The sequence below is a fragment of the Phytophthora parasitica genome (genome assembly GCF_000247585.1).
Source record: "Phytophthora parasitica INRA-310 unplaced genomic scaffold supercont2.2, whole genome shotgun sequence".
Lineage (NCBI taxonomy): Eukaryota > Oomycota > Peronosporomycetes > Peronosporales > Peronosporaceae > Phytophthora > Phytophthora nicotianae.
Genome location: NW_008648988.1, coordinates 1,014,296 through 1,030,720, shown reverse-complemented (window position 1 = coordinate 1,030,720; position 16,425 = coordinate 1,014,296). Strand labels below are relative to the sequence as shown.

The following is a 16,425-nucleotide window of genomic DNA, read 5'->3' as shown; positions in this document are numbered from 1 at the left end:
TATAGGAACGCACCGCGAGAGCCATGCCGAGAATGGACTGGAAAGTGACGGGGTTGCCAAAGTACAATACAGCGCTGAGAATGACGACCACGCGCTTCATCGTACTCATAATGGAGAACGTGAGCTCCGAGACCTCTCCCAGCACCCACGACGAGCAGAAACTGCCGATGAAGTGCATCAAACTGCACATCAAGACTTTGCCGAACGGGAAACTTGCTACGAAGTTGTCCTGGTGAGCACGAGCAGCCATAAGCACGAAGGGCGCGTTGATGGCAAAAGACACGAACGCGCTGTAGAAGTGAAGCTGATTAAAAAAAAATGTTAGATTTCAAGAAGTAAATACGAAAATTTTATCAACAGCACTTACATTGACCGTGTCAACTACGATCCGGCGGCGCAGCAGGAACTTGGCATACATGCTCTGCATGACGCCTAGCAGTGCCGACGTTACGGCAAATATTACCCCTGAAAATGCCAGATCCTGCATAAAAATAATCATAGTAAAATAATGTAAGACTCCTGTGCTGCAAGAAATAATTGATAAATATTTGACGCACGTTCATGCCCATTTCAGACACGGAAGCCATGACGACGCCAAAGACGATGGGGACGAGACTCGAGTACGTGGCGAGGGAGAACCGCGAGCGGTAGGCCACGTAGGCCAACACCACGTTGAAGAAGGGCTGCGACGCCTTGCACGTCTGCGTGATGGACACGGGCACAGCGTTGTAGCTCCAGTATGTGAGCATCTTAGCAAGGACCGAGAAGAGACTGAGCGGCACGATCCACATGATGCTGCGCATGCGGACGCGCTGCATGCGCCAGGCTCCAGAATTCGTCGGCGAGCTCGGGAACGTCAGCACCACAACTGCCATAATATACACAAGTTAATTACTACTTTCCACAGCGATTTCCAGCGTTATAAGATGTTCGTACAGTCAAGGATGATGCTGATGAAAAGATGACACATCGTGAGCATCTCGGCCGATACATGATGCTCCTTGATCAGCACCTTATTGGTGAAGGTGGCGGACGTGGAGAAGAAGTACCACACGCACAGACTCACGCCGATCTATGGTTACATTCGTGAAGTTAGCAGGGGTCGAAGGTCATGCATGCACGTGTCAATTGAGTCGGGAGTCTCACTCGCAGCGCCTTATTGTCTCGCAGACGGCTGATGGCGTGGCCCTTGGAGGCTTTGTACTCCTTGGCGGGCACGCCCATGCCGCCCTCCAGATCGTACATGGGGTACGGGGCCTTCATGCGTGCCTGTAGCATGTCCGCCGCTTGGGTCGTCGACTGCTTCTTCGCGAGTGGGTGGGCAATTTTAGCAGCTTTTCAGCGGTCTGGCTTTGGACTGGCTGCTTCTGCTTGGAAAGTGGCCATTCTATGGATCGATGGTGTGCGTCACACAGATATCGTTGAAACGACACAAAAGATGCAAAAGATGCCAGTGATCAGCATGGAGGACGCAAAATGTCGGAGAGGTGTCTTGAACGTGTTTACAAAAGAAATGCTGAAGTGCATTCAGGACTGCTCGGTCAGGAGAATACATGATGTTGCGAGAACATACTTGTTACAGCAAGTATCCATAGGATAATGTCTTGTTTGGCAGCGCTTGTTGCTGATGGCTACACTACAGCTTGAAACTTCAGTTTTTCTACGATCAGTGGGCGGTTTTCTGGAAAAGTTAATAAGGACAGACACAGCAACGTCAGTAGGAGCCCTTTGGAACGCCTTCACTATTATTATCGACCAAGTTTGCCATGGTGAATGATGCTTCTGGCGACGAGTACAATGATGACTTGGAGGTGGAGCAGCAATTTGATCAAGTTGCGGTAGGAATACGATGGCAAAGGGGATGTTGCTTTTTCGAGGTGCCCACAGTTTATTGTTTATAGGAAGATGGGGAATCAGAAGCGGCTTGCAACCCAGAGACAACGGCAATTGACGAAGTGGAGAAAGGTGTTGATCAATCAGAGAATACCCTGCCCGCCGAGGAAATCGCTACCTCCTCCACCGAACAGCAAGGTGAACCAATTTCGGACGCTGAAACTGGACATACTTTACCGCGTCTAGGGAAATCACGGCAGCAAAACAAGCGGCGAGGTACGAAGAGCCATTTTGGCATAGCAGGAGACAAGGACGTGGAGATCGCAGCGCTAAAAAAGAAGCTGATGCAGGCCAAGAAAATCAATACTGAGCTGCACAACCAACTCCAGAGATTCTACACAAATGATGTCATCATTCAGGTGAGATTGCTCTTGACACTTTAGGGCAAGATTGAAAAGGTTAACGTCATTTTCAAGCAGTTAGAGAATCGCGTGAAAGAGAAACAAAAGCGAATCGACGAGTTGCTACAGGAGAACAGAACACTGAAAAACTCAGAACGTTTGTTGACAAAGAATATCGAAGACATTCAGAACTCAAAGGTTGATTTTACAGGCGACTATTCTTGTTGCATGTACTAACCATCGTCGTTCATCTCAGGACGATTTCCCTTCCAAGAAGCGTGCTTTGCAAGAGGAACTACGAGTTTGTAAGGAGAGAATCAAGCAGCTCAAGGAGCAGTATCGAGTAGCAGACGAGAAAGGCTTCAAGTTACACCAGCTGAGTTTTGATCTGGCGGTCAAAAATAAGGGACTAAGTGAAAAACTTCGACTGCTTGAGACGACCACATCGACGTGTATGTCACCAGGTCCCTCCAATGTTCGTATCGAAACCGGTGCTCTAATGGAAGGACCTTCATCCGAGGAGGTGCAGACCATTCTCGCCAGCCAGGAAGAAGAAATCACTCGGCTACATCAGCGAGTTGCATTGATGAAGAAACGACACAAGGCCGAGCACGCCAAGTACGAGCGATTGTTGAAGACTAGTCAAGGCGAAATTGATGACTCTCGTGCTGAGATGGAGCAATTTTATCAGCAACTTTTCGCAAAAGAACGTGCAGCTCGAGTGCAATTCTTGCACATGAAGAAACTCAAACACGCGTTACATGAGTTAGCGAATACGCAGCAAACCAATCAGCGTTTCCAGCCGTTCTTAGCGAACCGCGAAGTGCGAATTATGAACCGCAGCAACAAGCAGCATCAAGTAGGTCCGCAATCTCCGCAAAAGGGGCCCGCGATAAAGGCAGGTCGGTGGATCACTGAAGCGTTGCATCATCTCGGGTTTGTGATGCCTCTTTCCTCACAACTTGACGGTTCAATTAAGTCACCGGATGAAAATGTTACTGACGAGCAAGCCGACATTCCTGAGAATTGTATCCAAGGCAGACTGGTTCCGGTCCCGCCTTCTGCAACGCGATTTGCTGGAGGCGCAAGCACTCGCTCCCAGCTCTATAACAACGGCTCGGATGACAGAGCGAGAAATAACGGTGCCATCAGCGACGTGAGCGAGGAATCCAACGATGAGAGCAGCGAAAAGGACCAAGACACGACAGTAACACCCGCGACGACGAACGCTACAGCGCATGCGCCAGAAAATCCCGAGCGGAGGACTATCCTGAGTGGCAAATGACGAAGCGGGGTGTACATGTTGTATCCGCAAAACAATTGTCTGCATTTCCCTACTTAGACTATCATTTCCTTGCTACGGTATCGCAAGAATGAAACTGCTCCACGTCTTTTTGAGTTTTGCTAATGACCTGCAGGCGTCTCTGCCAGCACCGCAGTCCACCGGCGGAGATGCCGCCGGTGCTTCTCGAGAAACGGACGACTTTTAAATTCTCAAACGGCACCTGTTTCGTCCTCATGGCCTGTAATTGCAACTATCTTGGTCGAAATCGTCATCGGCGAAGGAAAACAAAACTGCTCGAACACTTCATATCGCCATTTTCGATTTAGCATCGGCAGTCTCACTTCCTCTCTAACAGCAACCCAGCACTCGGCGAGATAGAATGACTCTCAGTCGCCACGTAGAGATTGACGCCACCCGCTTCCGTAAGGAACTGCTCTTCGTCTGCTGCAAGAGCGAAGACCCCACTATCGACCAAGTACGACAGCTCCACGAGTACGTTGAAATCAGCTACTTATACGCTGCAAACCGCTTCTTTTCTCATTTCCTTTGGCCTGAACAGAGTTCTGCTAAGCCCGACGGACAAGGTGTTGTCTCCAGTTAGCCGAGCTCTCCGAGCGCGATCTTTTCAAGGAAACAATCGCAATTCCGCTGCGTGAACAAGACACTAGTTGACCCGTTCCTCGCAGCGAGTGCACACCTATTCAATGCAGCGGTCAAAAGCCTGCGAAGACGCCCAACATGCCACTTGGCCAACTATCCTACGATAAAACTCCAGTCATCTCATCAGCTTCAGTTTTGCCTAAAGCTGCGGCCATAGATCTCAACTTATAACAGAACATGTATCAACCATTTGCGTTCGCTTACCGTAAAAAAAAAAATGAAACTTCAATTTCTGTCCAAGATGTAGCTATTCATTTTTAACCAATCATATGACGAAGAGAAAACTCCTTGAAGCAAATCTAGATTCCCACCATGAGCTCCACACTCGACGTGAAGCTCAACCGCATCGATCGCATCTTCCATCCCCATGTACGTGCCAGTCACACTCACAATAGCTTTCCATACAGTATATAACCCATGCATACTCCTCCAAACAGGAGATGGTGCAGGGCCAAGTGATCATCTCTTCACCCAAAGGTTTCTCCCATCAGGGTTTAGCCATGAAGGTGGAGGGTAGTGCCCGAATGCAGCTATCCACTAAGAGCGCTGGACTCTTTGACTCGTTCTACAACAACGTGTCCCCTCTCGAGCTCGTATACTTCCATCTGCCCGTGGCTGCAGCGGGAAAAGTCCCGCCAGGGATCACCAAGTTCCCCTTCGAGTTCGAACTACAGGGCAACGACGGCCAGGAGCTGCTGGAGACATATCACGGGGTGTACGTTTCAGTTAAGTACGAAATCATCTGTGACTGTATTCGAGGTATCATGAAGAACAAATTGCACAAGACACTGGAGTTCGTGGTAGAAGTTCCGGTGAGTTACAGATGATTTTTGGAAGAACGGGTGAATTTTTACATTGAGATTGTTGAAAAATGTTAGCTTCGAGAGCCGCTGCCAGACTCGCCTGAAGAGTTCCATATTACTCCGGAGTCGCTGGAAAACGTGCGACCGGTGAGTGTTTGGATAGCAGAAGCAGTGTTATCATTCGTGGATCTGATCGCTGACTTTTTGTATCAATAATGACAGCAAAGTTTGTCAGCGATGCCGTATTTTCATATCACGGGCAAAGTTCATCGTACGAACTGCCCGGTGAATTTGCCGTTCACAGGTGAGGTATGATGAGTTTTGATTCTGGGTTGATTTTAGTGCTGGGCCTTACTGCGGTTCGCTTCGTTTATGGCAGATAATAATTGAGGAAGCAAAGAGTCCGATCAAGTCGGTGGAGTTGCAGCTGATTCGGGTAGAAAGCGTGGCTCACGCTGAAGGAATTGCGAGGGATGGTAAGTCTCAGTGAGGTTTTTGGTATTTTATGAATCGATTGATGACGTTGTGTGCTGGGTGGTGCCAAAACAGCAACTGAAATTCAAAATGTCCAGATTGGTTGGGGCGATGTGTGTCGACAAATGGCGATCCCTATTTACATGATTTTCCCACGTTTGTTCACTTGTCCTACAATGTTGACCCCTGGTGCGCTCTTGAATTGTGAAATTTTGAACGAAAATTTGGATAAACTAACAATTATCGTCCTATTTCTCTAGCTTTCAAGGTTGAATTCGAGACCAACGTCGTGGTTCTGTTTGAAAATGGGAACATGATTACGGAGAACTTCCCCATTACTTTGTATCGGTAGGCCTCGCAACCAATGTCTTCGAGTACAGCTTCGGAGCGCTAAAACTTGGTAGACAAAGGAGATGCAGTAGTAGTACAGTATGTGCAAGTTGAGATACTATTTGATTGTTCGAATAGTGTTACTACTGTTTCTTTCAGCAGCAAAGTCTCGTGCTGCTTAACAATAATCATGGACAATGCTAGCCGGTAGAATAGTTATTTTTCAAGCACAAGGAAGCTTAAGAAAAACCTGAGACATTGTCGTGGTTGCACGTACACTTCATCTATTAGATGTGCATTGGCATAGTTGCCTTTACTTTTCTTCTTACTTTGGAGTGACAAACCGCACTAAATCTATTAATGCAGTGTTTCAGAATTTGGACGCTTACTTGTTGCGCTTGAAGATCTTGCTAACCAGCAAATTGAAGACCTCCGAGGGCATGATCGTCACCTGCGCGATCTCCTCCGAGAGCGTCTTGTACGTTTCGTCCTCGTAGCGGTGGTAAACAGTAGCGAGCTCAAGCTCAATGTAAAGCTTCTTGACGACCGCAATGGCATCGGGGTCATTACGGCCGTAGTTCTTCTTCAGCGTCTCCCTCTGCTCGGGAGTCGCGCGGTCAAGCGCTTGGACGACCAGCCAGCTGCACTTGTTGTCCTGAATGTCCGTTCCAACTTTGCCAATCACCTTCTCGTCACCATAGCAGTCAAGGAAGTCGTCCTGGATCTGGAAATATTCGCCAATTCGGACGCAGATCTTCTTGGCGAGGTTGTGCGAGGCCTCGTCGACAACTCCATTCAGGAACATGGCACACGCAGCCGAGAGGTAAAACGTGTAGTACGCCGTCTTGTTGATCACGATCTGGCGGTAGCTGCACGAATGAAAGTATAGCAATATCAGCATTTGCAAAGTTTAAAATCCTGAGTATAACTTACCGCTCAACAGTGAAGCGGTCCAGGTCCACCTCGCCGTCCAGAGGCTGAGACGTCAGGTCCAGCAACTGGCCGATCTCAGTGTGGAAGACAACCTGGAGACAACATAATTGATCATCTGATGGTACTTTTTATCAATAATAATGAGGATTTTGACTTACGTCGTGGAAGGTTTCGACCAAATCCAGGTAGTACGGCTCCGATCGAAAGTGCTTCTTGAGGATCTGGAATACGAACGCCTCGAGCAGGAAAGCATCGTTGATGGCGATCATCTTCACATTGGGCTTGCGGTACCAGCACGGTTGTCCACGACGAGTGATGGACTCGTCCATGATATCGTCCGCGACCAGGAAGAACGCTTGCAGCTAATCAACACAACGATACCCGATAAGCTCCTACAATAACGATTTAAACCTATTGCAGCCTAACTTACCCATTCGATGCACCATCCAAGAACACTGGCCTTCTCCTTGAGCTCGGAGGTGAGCTCCTTGCCCGGCGCCATCGCTTGCGTGCTGCAGACCACAACAACAATAAGTATTGTCGGTCAATGCGATAAAAGTATACCAACTCACCAGTGCACGACGCTGATACCGCGGTTGAGTTTGCCGCCAATGCAGTTGTACTCGACGACCTCATCCACCCAGTCGAGAGCGTCGTGAGGTAGCTGGTGCTTGGTACGCAGCAGCTCCAGAACCTCCAGTTTGAGCTTCCCGCACACGGCAATAAATTCTGTCCACAAACCACAGTGCAATGTAAGTAACGAAGAGAATACAGTCTGTACTAGTAGGAGGCTTCTCCGATGGATACCTTCGCGCTCCTGAGCCATTGTTGCGGTGGCGATGACAATCGGCAAATGCCCCCACGTTTTGGACCTCCACGAACAATGCAACAATGCAACAAATTGCTTAGATCGCGCCTAAGTTCGATGTGCTGCCTAAGTACGAGGACACGAAACGACGCAAGTGTGTGTAGCCATCTTTGCCTCGTTGCATTCATCATGGCGAGTAAGAAGCGCCTGGAAGAGTTAGAGAGACGACAGCTCGATAGCAGCGGCTCTAACCGACAGACAGCAGGAAATGAGAAGCACGTAGTGCGTGAGACTCAGCAACGGCCTGTGAGGGCGCAGCCCATGCGAGGACCCAGTGCTATCCCGAGTACACCAGGACAACATGGCTGGAAGGATCCGACGGGCCAAAGCACTGGCGCCACGTCTCAATCCGAGCAGCATGCGAAGATGAAGGAGAGTATCTGTACTCAGTTACTCGTTGACGGATACGTGCAATCGTACGTAGATCTCTTCTACCTCACACATCGCAACGACCCCACGCCTCAGCACATCGGAGGCGGAAGCACTTCGACAACAATGGCAAAGACTGGCGCGTTTAGTGCTTTAGAGCTGCCAGAGATGGAGTTCCTGCGAGATCAACTAGTGGCTGCTGAGCATTGCAAACGACGCGGGGAGATCCCGGACGTGATGGCAGCTTACGACAGTCTAGCCACGTACTGCGCCGAGAAGCAGGACACAAAGACTATGATCTTCTTCTACGAGAAGTGTCTGGAGATTGCAAGACTTGTCAAGGACCAAATCAGCGAAATGCGCGTCCTGAATCAGATTGGTAGTGGATACCACGCTGCGGGTGATTTGGAGCAGGCTCGCCAGTATCTCGAGCTCTGTGTGGCCATTGCCAAAGTTGTGTACGAGCACGACGACGATGAAGAGCTCCGTGGCGAGGCATATGAACAGCTCGGTAAAGTATACGTGGATCTAGCATTGCGTCATGAGCAAGCGAAGCAGTTTCTTGAGGCCATTGAACTGTACAAGCTCCGTTTAGACTGTGCGGTCAAGGCTCACAACCCGGAGGCACAAGCCCATTCTCAATTCAAGATAGGCACCTGCTACAACGCTCTTAATGAGCCTGCCAAGGGGCTTCCCTTCCTGGAGACTAATGTGCGTTATCGTAAGCAATACTGCGTTGTGCTGGTTGTTTATACATATTGTTTTGTGTGTCTGTAGCTCGCAGTAGCACGTCAAATTGGAGACTCAGACGGTGAGGGCAATGCTTGTGCAGCGTTGGCAACAGCACACGAGAAGCTCGGCAATCAGCAGTTGTCCATCGAGTTCTTGAATCAATACGTGGCTATCGCAACGAGAGCTGAGAACATCGTCAACCAGGCTGATGCGTGCGCGCGGCTTGGTAAGATCTACACAGCTTCCCAGAATTTCCAGCGCGCTCGAGAGATGCACGACAAGAACTACGAGCTCGTCCAAGCTGTAGCAGCCCGTACCGGCGACCGATTGCAACAGAATATCTCCCGGGTGAGTGTAGGCGCCGCTCGTGCAAACGATAAACTGGCCACGCTGCTTGGCCTGGTTAAGGATGATTTCCACGGGCTCTTGGCGTGGAAAAACACGCGGGCTGTGCCTACTACCGAGTAAAGCACTGCAGCATAATAACACTACACCAAACTTAACACTTCATCAAAAAGTATGTTGGTTACATGGCACCCGACCCGCCCTCCGTAGGCGGGTCCACGATGCTCACACGCAGCAAGCGGCCGTCCAGTTCCTGGCCGTTCATTTCGCTCGTCGCCTCCAGCGCCTCGTCGAATGTTGAATACACCAGGGATGCCCACAGGTGCATTGACGAATGCTCGGGTGTTAACAGCTTGGCATCCTCTAACGTTCCGTAGCTCTCAAAAACTTCACGCAGCCGAGTCTCGTCCGTCTTCCAGTGCAAACCTGCGGTCGGCAGCGTCAGCATCGATTACAACATGGATACACTAGATTTCACGCGACAAATTGAGGTCGTACCGATCACGGAGACGTGTGTCGACAACACCCGACAGCTAGATGCAGCCGAAGACGCCGTATGGCCGCTCTGGCGCAGCGTCCGCATCGCCAATACTCCCCTTCGCATTGCCATCGTTCACTTTTGCATTGAAATGCAGCAATCGTTTTGTTCCTATATAGAGACAACCCTCTACAAAAGCACATCTTGTAATAGCTCTGAACAAATCGCCAAACGCAGCAAAAGAGAGAAGCTTCGACGGCAGAAGCTCTCTTCAAGTCTCTCGCCTGCCCCCTACAGGTCCTCTCAATCCCCCATCTGCTGTATATCTCCTCCATAGATCTATATCTACTTTATACTAGTGTTTTCGGGCGAAAATTTGCTGTTAAATGGCTCAAGTAGCTGGCGATAAGGTTATGACGGAGGAGTCGACAGCGACGCCTCCAGGCAGCAGCGGGGGCGATAGCCGTCCGCGTCATCGCTCATCTGCCAGTCGACAGAGTGTGCTACCAGTGCTGCAGTTCTGGAAGGCCTTCGATCTCGACAGTAAACGCGTATTGTTGGATTCACAGGGCAGCACGATGAAGAGCGAGAAAGATGCGAGTGTTCGCTCCCGTAAGAAGCTGGCAGAGACCACCAAGCAATTCCGACGACTAGCTACTGATGCTGACAAGGCAGCGGGTGCAGGGCCTCTTCTCAAGGCTTACCAAGAGGAGATAGACAATTTGACACGACGAGCCAAGTTCTCAGAGAACGCCTTCTTCCAGCTGTATAAAGGTCTCTATGCTGCTCCTGACCCCGCTCCAGCTTTAGCAATGGTAGCGTCAAGCTCTGGAACCGACGAATTAGCGGAGGAGAACAAGAAATTGAAGCGGGAGCTTAAGGAATACGCGGCCGAGTTCGCCTCATTGAAGAACCAGGATATCACTATTCGGAATTTAGAGGAGCAGGTCGCTGCTGCTAAGAGAGAACGGGAGGATGCAGTGCATCAGCAAGTAGAGAAACGTACGAGAGAACTCGAAGATCAGCTGGAAAACGCTCGACTGGAGTGGGCGCAACAGCGTCGCGACTACGAGCGACAACTGGAAGCTTCTCGTGCTGAGCTGCGTGAGGCGTTTGCCAAGATGGATGCGATGCAGTCTGATTTGTTTGCACACAAGCAGCGTTCCGGACTGGCTCGCAATGCTCTTGACGCCGAGATGGAAGCTATCTCGCAGGACTCGCTGCTGACGCAGACGCTGCAGTTGGAGAATGTTCAGCTCAAGAAGCAGCTGGAAGAGTTACTCAGTGCTTCATCGCCGTCTGAGATTTTTAATGCCCAATCATCAGCGCTTCCAAGCGATGACACAGGGAGCGAAAGCTTACAGTCAGCGAGGGAGATGCAGGCGGAACAAGATGCTGTCGTCGCTGCACTGCGTCAAGAAGTATTCCGTCTGAAAGAGGCCCACGCAACGGCGAGTGTAGCTGCAGTAGAGGAAGCGAAGCGACTGAAAACTGCGTTGGAGAATGCTCAACAAAAGCAGAAGGATCTCGAAGCAGAGTTGGCGGCGCGTCCAACAATCGAGAAGTTCCATGAGGTGACACGGAAGCTGCGAGTTCTGCAACAATTGGAGTACAATATTGTCGACGAGGACGACGACAAAAGCAAAACTTCTTCGGCAGATGCAGCAGAGAGCACCGGCGCTGTAGATGGTTTGGAAGCAGCTACTGTCGAGGTGGAACAAATCCTTGTGTCTCGCGTACGTCGTCTAGAACACTCGCTACAGGAATGCGAGCGGACGCTTCAAACTAGAACGACGCAACTGCAAACTGTTCAAGGTGAACTTCACGATCGCAACGATAAAATTCGAGAACAAGCGACTCTTATTCGCAACCTCGAGGAGAATGTAGCGGCTTTGGAAAAGGCTCGACGGAACCGCACGTCCGGTGTAATTGGTGGTGATATCGGATCGGAGATCCTCATGGATGCCATGGAGGACCAATTTACTGGAACTTCGGGCTCCTCACGGGGTAATGGGGTAGCAACAACAGCAGACACGGCGTCCTCTAGTGCGAACCCTTCGTCTGACAGCAAGATGCTGGAGATCGTTCGAGGCCAGCGTGACCGCTTCCGTGAGCGTATGAAAGAGTTGCAGAGCGAGAAGAACCGCGTCGAAGAGCTCGCGCAGTCGTACAAGAGCACGGTGGCGCGTCTCGAAACGGACAACATGCAGCTGTACCACAAGATCCGGTATCTGCAGAGTTACGGTGGTGACAAGTCTGGCGGCGCTCGCATTAAGCCGAACTTTACTGCACTGGAAGATGGCAGTGCAGGCGCGTATGATGTCGAAGAGCGTTACCGTGGAATGTACGAGGAGAAGATGAATCCGTTCGTGCAATTTAACAAGATGGAGAACCAGCAGCGTTTCACCAATCTCAACCCGGTGGATAAAATCCTGCTGACAAGCGCCAAGCTGCTATTGGGACACCGCATCACTCGCAACATGGCGTTCGGCTATATCCTGCTGCTGCACTTCCTCGTGGTGGCCACGCTCTATTCGTTCATGCACGTCTGCGGAGTTTCCAACGACTCGTAGGCAAAAACTTGCAACTTTTTACAAAAGAAACAAATTGCATACGAAAAGTTGCATGTTGAAGTGATCCAAGTAGCAATTAACTACGATTTATCTAAATCTGAGTGAATTACGGACAATTATCATCGGGGCAAGTTTTTGTTGCATAACACAATTGTGATGGGCGTGTGGCAGACCGCAGCTAAGGTGGCGCTGTGGCTGCCCGTGGGCGTGTCAGTGAACGCGCTGGGCGTGAGCCTTGCGAGCGTAAAGGGCCGCTCCATGCAGCCAGCGCTTAACGACGGGCTAACCCAGGACGATGTGCGTGACCGTGTGCTGCTGGACAAATTCTCGGTGCAATTTCGGCATCGTTATCGCCGTGGAGACGTGGTGGTGCTTGAATCGCCCGAGGCGGCAGGCGAGTATCTGATTAAGAGACTCGTGGCCCTGGAAGGGGATACGGTGACGGACAGCAACGGCGATTACTGTACGGTGCCCGTGGGCAGGTGCTGGGTGGAGGGCGACAACCCCACCTTCAGTGACGATAGCAACTCGTTCGGCTTCGTCCCGCTCGCGCTCATCGACTCGCGCGTCATGGCCGTGGTGTGGCCGCCAAGCGAGATGAAGATAGTCCAGCCCAAGCTGTCAAACCGTGTCAACCAAGAGGATCGAGAAAATCAGTGATGGAGAAGAGAAGTTGTTTTAGAGTAGCTTTGGGTTAATGCAGTGGATTGACACCGCTGCAAAGCTTGCGTTCCGTTTGAATTGATGTTCTCCAAAGTGCGGCATAGGTACAGGTGAGTGACCATAGAGTTCAGATGTATAACCGCACACTGGAATTTGCTGCTGATGAGCCCCTAACGATTCCTCTGCAAGGATTCCGAACTACGGAAGGAGTTGCCATTAGTTGTCTACGAATCGTTGGTTGCTATGCAACGTCAGACACCGATGAAACGCTCAGCAGTTGATAAATTCCGGCCAGTAGTGAGTAGCGGCGCGTCACGGTGACGGTCGCCTGGCTTCGAGCTCTCTTGCAGCTCAAGGCCAACTCTAGCTACATGAATCATCGGACAGCGATGATGTAAACTTTCGATCTGGATCATGAATGCAACACCACCAATATTCAGCTCTGAATTTACTGATCGACCCAGATGCTGGTACTGACTGAGCGTTACAACAACAGTAGACTTGGTGACCTGTTCATATCAAATGAAATGATTGACGAGAAATGCGTTGATGAAAAATATCTTATCGTGCGGTGCAATTGTGCAAGTTAGCACCGACACCTTAGCTACATGAATTCTTCGTAAATACACATCGAACAGTCTATAATACAGGACGGACGTCGCCACCAGGGGCGCCGATAGATAAAAAGGAGATGCTTGTCACGGGACTGAAGGGTGCGGCCTTAATTGCAGAAGCGACGGATGCGAGCCGAGTCCGACTGGCTGATGAGCGCGTTGGTCTTGCAGTCGATGGAGCAGAAGCCGTCGGCTGGAGCGAGCGCCTTCTGGAACGATTGCGCGCAGTTGCGGCACTTGCTCGTCTCCGAATGGATGGCCGTGTCGTAGTGGGAAGTGCGGTTCTCGATGGACACCTCCTCACTCAAGATGTAGAAGGCGCTACGGCCCGAGCCTTTCCATGGCTTGAGAGTCACGTAACCATAGTCAACGAGGCGCATGAAGAGCGCCGCGCAGCCCGTACGGTTCGACATGATGCCAGCGTCCATGAGCCAGCTCACCGCCTCGGACTGAACGAAGTACTGGTACTGGACCTTGGAGCGCTTGTCGCGTGAGGTCTGGGCAAGCACATCGACAGCGCGGAACACAAGATCCTCCTCGACGTCACCCAGCTGCTCATTGTCCGAGGATTCACTAGACGCAGCTGCAGACTCGAGCCCGGAGAGCGAGTCCGTTGAGTCGGACGTGGCCAGCGTGGACTCGGCCAACGCGTGGCAGTGCGTGCATACGCGCACGCGACCTTTGTAGCCGAGTTCTGGCAGTCGTACGGAGAAAGGTGAGCACTCACCGCACACGAGTTCTCCGCAGGCGCGGCAGTGGTGACGACGGCGCGTCCAGATGGAGAAGTCGTTACCGCAGCACAAGCACGAGTCGCTGGCGGCGTCGGGGCGCCACTGTGGCGGACTGCCGCTCTCCTTGCTGGACTGCGGGCTGCTGACGTCGCGTAGTGCCAGAGGCGAGTCGCACGCAGTCACCGAAACACCCATACTAGACGCTAGTGTTGATATTGAAGTGCTTCCCGCTCGTCCTCTGCTTGACGTTCTCAACACACGGAGAATCCGAAAGTGAATCGAGCGGAACCCGAAGTTTGGACGAGCAATGACAGACGGGACGACGACAAAGTGGCCCGGCCATGGCTACAGCGCAGACACTCCCTGTCCCTTTCACGCACAGTCGCATCACCGCCCATCTCAAAGGATAATTGCTATTTATTAGATTAAAACTAGCAGGTTATGATAAAAATGACCTATTCGTACGGTTACTTCAGAAGTATCTGCGCATCGGCTGGTGAACGGCTTGCTGTCCATGCCGTCAGAATCCGATGTGAGCCAGTGGCTACCATTGCGCTCCTACCGCTGTCTATATATCCTTCCCCGCGATGATCGCTGTGTGTTACTGACAGGAACTTACTGTATGTCGAGTTTCTGAAGGAAGTGGAGGGCTGCGGTTCATTTCGCAAGCATCTTTGTGGATTTGCCACTGTTCTCCTCCGTCTTGATTGAAAAGAAGGGTTTAAATTGGAGCCAACCAGCTACACGTGGCATTTTTGCAGCGACCCACTTGTTGGCGACTATTGCGATCACCTCGAAGTGCCGCCGTTGCGCCTGTGAAGCATCAATGCGTGCGTTGAACGCCAGAGTTCTTGCTAAATCTGGCAATGTGGGCCGGCTCAGCTCTTGGAGACGAAGTTGTCTCCGGAGGGAATTCTCGCTAAAACTGATTCCTTCTCGCATGAGAAACTAGCCGGACGAGAAGAGAACAACGTGTTCTCCAGCCGGTGTGAAATCAGACATTTCGCTACGTGAATGCTGGTCGTTCAGACCGCCTTGTTCTCGGCCCTTGCGGGCTCCGCTGCTTGGTATCGCAGCGTGGTTGAAGCGAGCTGTGTGTCCCCGATGTGTCTACAGGCGGCACACAATCGGAAAATGTCATGACGAAGCAGTGGTATCGACTCAATACCACTGCAGGCATCTCGCCTGGATTGATTGAGGAACTGCCGTTTCTGCAGTCAAACAACCAAGCAGCTTCAGTTGGCAAATGCCGCGCGGCACGACGCCGTTGGGACACCGCCTTGAAGAAGGATGCCTTCCCATCGGGACAGAATTGTTCCGAGGCAATGTCGCTGCGCCGCGCCGCTCTACTTCTAAAAGCCGACTATCCATCGGTGTTTCACATCGCTTGGTGCTGCTTCAAACAACACTTGCTGAAAAAGACTGCCATCTGCTCAACAGCACAACACCGTCTCTCTTCGTGAATCGCTTCAGCAACCAGTCTGAAGTACATGTACTACTCGCGTAGATGAAACTACTGCCAATTAGTGGGGTGCTGCTGCAGCCAGTGGGCCTAGCTGACGAGAACTGGTTGAGCATCCAACAATTTACATTGCGCGTCGGGCTCATTTAACCCCTAACAATTGATGTCGAGCACCACATGTACGCGAAGAAGCGCTGCTGAGCGGGTTCGCTTCGGCTTGTCTGCAGCAGCTCCTGCTTCTGCTCCTTGACGAGTGCTTCACCGACATAGAGCACAAGAGACGGCGGGCGGCGCGAATTTTGTATCGTAGGCTTGCTCGTCGGTACAGTTCAAGACTTCAGCGATTCAAAGCCTGCACACGAGCCCAAGATGTTGTAGCAAGCTTTCGAACTCGCTCGAAATCGTGTTGAGCTTTGCATCAAAAATTCAAATTTAAAACTTTGACGAACATAACTTCACAGGTGAAGAAGGTATTGAAGAACTCGATGCAAAAAAGAGAACAGTTTTGAGGACAAACACGCCATGGCCAAAGAGGCATCGGCTCGGGGCGATTGGACGCCAGAGCCGGCATGCCACGGAGACAGGACCGCTGCATGTCAAACGTGAATAGCTTCGTTTTCACGCACCAACAGAAACTAGCCACCGATGGAGCTGTTCGCTTACATGATCACAGCCATCGCAACATGCACAATTACTGCGCCGAGCGCCAATTCGACAGGATGATTCAATGCGTTTTCGTTTAACATGTTATAGTAGAATATACCAAGTACTTGGCAAACGCATTTTCGCGCGATGAACGCAACGCGTTGAAGCGCAACTGGCTGAGTGTCAAATGAATGCAACCACTGCTGACTGAGCGAGTGGGACGACA

The 16,425-nt window shown here is 51.0% G+C and overlaps 11 protein-coding genes across 17 annotated transcripts in view; 7 read left to right on the top strand and 4 right to left on the bottom strand.

Annotated features, from left to right (window-relative positions):
• Window positions 1-1,368, bottom strand: part of PPTG_02383 — a 2,238-nt gene extending 870 nt beyond the window's left edge. Inside the window, exons 1-5 of one of the 2 annotated variants that reach the window (XM_008893454.1) lie at window positions 1,147-1,368; window positions 937-1,072; window positions 558-868; window positions 368-481; window positions 14-304 (exon numbers count right to left, since the gene is read on the bottom strand). In XM_008893454.1, coding sequence (XP_008891702.1) covers window positions 14-304; window positions 368-481; window positions 558-868; window positions 937-1,072; window positions 1,147-1,278 — 984 coding nt within the window. In that variant the 5' untranslated portion in view covers window positions 1,279-1,368. The remainder of the gene's footprint in view (window positions 1-13; window positions 305-367; window positions 482-557; window positions 869-936; window positions 1,073-1,146) is intronic. The other variant, XM_008893453.1, reaches the window with a different exon arrangement.
• A 105-nt stretch (window positions 1,369-1,473) lies between these two features.
• On the top strand, window positions 1,474-3,519 carry PPTG_02382 (the record flags this gene model as incomplete). Of its 2 annotated transcripts, XM_008893451.1 has the most annotated exons (4): window positions 1,594-1,838; window positions 1,902-2,252; window positions 2,313-2,432; window positions 2,491-3,519. In XM_008893451.1, the coding sequence occupies exons 1-4, from the start codon at window positions 1,767-1,769 to the stop codon at window positions 3,517-3,519; spliced, it is 1,572 nt and encodes a 523-aa protein (XP_008891699.1). In that variant the 5' UTR covers window positions 1,594-1,766. The 2 variants fall into 2 exon arrangements, with proteins under 2 accessions (XP_008891700.1, XP_008891699.1); XM_008893452.1 differs by having other exon boundaries at window positions 1,474-2,252.
• Window positions 3,520-3,898: 379 nt separating this feature from the next.
• On the top strand, window positions 3,899-4,175 carry PPTG_02381 (hypothetical protein; the record flags this gene model as incomplete). The annotated part of the gene is made up of 2 exons (XM_008893450.1): window positions 3,899-4,011; window positions 4,079-4,175. The coding sequence occupies 2 exons, from the start codon at window positions 3,899-3,901 to the stop codon at window positions 4,173-4,175; spliced, it is 210 nt and encodes a 69-aa protein (XP_008891698.1).
• Window positions 4,176-4,452: 277 nt separating this feature from the next.
• On the top strand, window positions 4,453-6,162 carry PPTG_02380 (hypothetical protein). Of its 4 annotated transcripts, XM_008893446.1 has the most exons (7): window positions 4,453-4,548; window positions 4,617-4,991; window positions 5,058-5,129; window positions 5,205-5,291; window positions 5,362-5,458; window positions 5,532-5,645; window positions 5,717-6,162. In XM_008893446.1, the coding sequence occupies exons 1-7, from the start codon at window positions 4,492-4,494 to the stop codon at window positions 5,806-5,808; spliced, it is 894 nt and encodes a 297-aa protein (XP_008891694.1). In that variant the 5' UTR covers window positions 4,453-4,491; the 3' UTR covers window positions 5,809-6,162. The 4 variants fall into 4 exon arrangements, with proteins under 4 accessions (XP_008891694.1, XP_008891697.1, XP_008891696.1 ...); XM_008893449.1 differs by having other exon boundaries at window positions 5,362-5,645; XM_008893448.1 differs by having other exon boundaries at window positions 4,453-4,991.
• PPTG_02379 lies at window positions 6,033-7,634 on the bottom strand. 2 transcript variants are annotated; one of them, XM_008893444.1, is made up of 6 exons: window positions 7,527-7,634; window positions 7,292-7,448; window positions 7,150-7,231; window positions 6,878-7,081; window positions 6,720-6,811; window positions 6,033-6,655 (listed from the first exon to the last, which is right to left on the bottom strand). In XM_008893444.1, exons 1-6 carry the CDS (start codon window positions 7,543-7,545, stop codon window positions 6,172-6,174), a joined length of 1,038 nt encoding a protein of 345 aa, XP_008891692.1. In that variant the 5' UTR covers window positions 7,546-7,634; the 3' UTR covers window positions 6,033-6,171. The 2 variants fall into 2 exon arrangements, with proteins under 2 accessions (XP_008891692.1, XP_008891693.1); XM_008893445.1 differs by having other exon boundaries at window positions 6,878-7,231.
• Window positions 7,635-7,704: 70 nt separating this feature from the next.
• PPTG_02378 (hypothetical protein) lies at window positions 7,705-9,202 on the top strand. Its single transcript, XM_008893443.1, has 2 exons — window positions 7,705-8,667; window positions 8,734-9,202. The coding sequence occupies exons 1-2, from the start codon at window positions 7,717-7,719 to the stop codon at window positions 9,154-9,156; spliced, it is 1,374 nt and encodes a 457-aa protein (XP_008891691.1). The 5' UTR covers window positions 7,705-7,716; the 3' UTR covers window positions 9,157-9,202.
• Window positions 8,478-9,697, bottom strand: PPTG_02377 (hypothetical protein). The gene is made up of 2 exons (XM_008893442.1): window positions 9,532-9,697; window positions 8,478-9,459 (listed from the first exon to the last, which is right to left on the bottom strand). The coding sequence occupies exons 1-2, from the start codon at window positions 9,641-9,643 to the stop codon at window positions 9,215-9,217; spliced, it is 357 nt and encodes a 118-aa protein (XP_008891690.1). The 5' UTR covers window positions 9,644-9,697; the 3' UTR covers window positions 8,478-9,214.
• Window positions 9,472-12,215, top strand: PPTG_02376 (hypothetical protein). Its single transcript, XM_008893441.1, has one exon. The coding sequence runs from the start codon at window positions 9,898-9,900 to the stop codon at window positions 12,082-12,084; it is 2,187 nt and encodes a 728-aa protein (XP_008891689.1). The 5' UTR covers window positions 9,472-9,897; the 3' UTR covers window positions 12,085-12,215.
• On the top strand, window positions 12,194-12,892 carry PPTG_02375 (signal peptidase I). Its single transcript, XM_008893440.1, has one exon. The coding sequence runs from the start codon at window positions 12,241-12,243 to the stop codon at window positions 12,742-12,744; it is 504 nt and encodes a 167-aa protein (XP_008891688.1). The 5' UTR covers window positions 12,194-12,240; the 3' UTR covers window positions 12,745-12,892.
• Window positions 12,893-13,289: 397 nt separating this feature from the next.
• PPTG_02374 (hypothetical protein) lies at window positions 13,290-14,361 on the bottom strand. The gene has a single exon (XM_008893439.1). The coding sequence runs from the start codon at window positions 14,285-14,287 to the stop codon at window positions 13,469-13,471; it is 819 nt and encodes a 272-aa protein (XP_008891687.1). The 5' UTR covers window positions 14,288-14,361; the 3' UTR covers window positions 13,290-13,468.
• A 712-nt stretch (window positions 14,362-15,073) lies between these two features.
• Window positions 15,074-16,336, top strand: PPTG_20925 (hypothetical protein). The gene has a single exon (XM_008894352.1). The coding sequence runs from the start codon at window positions 15,232-15,234 to the stop codon at window positions 15,553-15,555; it is 324 nt and encodes a 107-aa protein (XP_008892600.1). The 5' UTR covers window positions 15,074-15,231; the 3' UTR covers window positions 15,556-16,336.
• The last annotated feature ends 89 nt before the right edge of the window (window positions 16,337-16,425 follow it).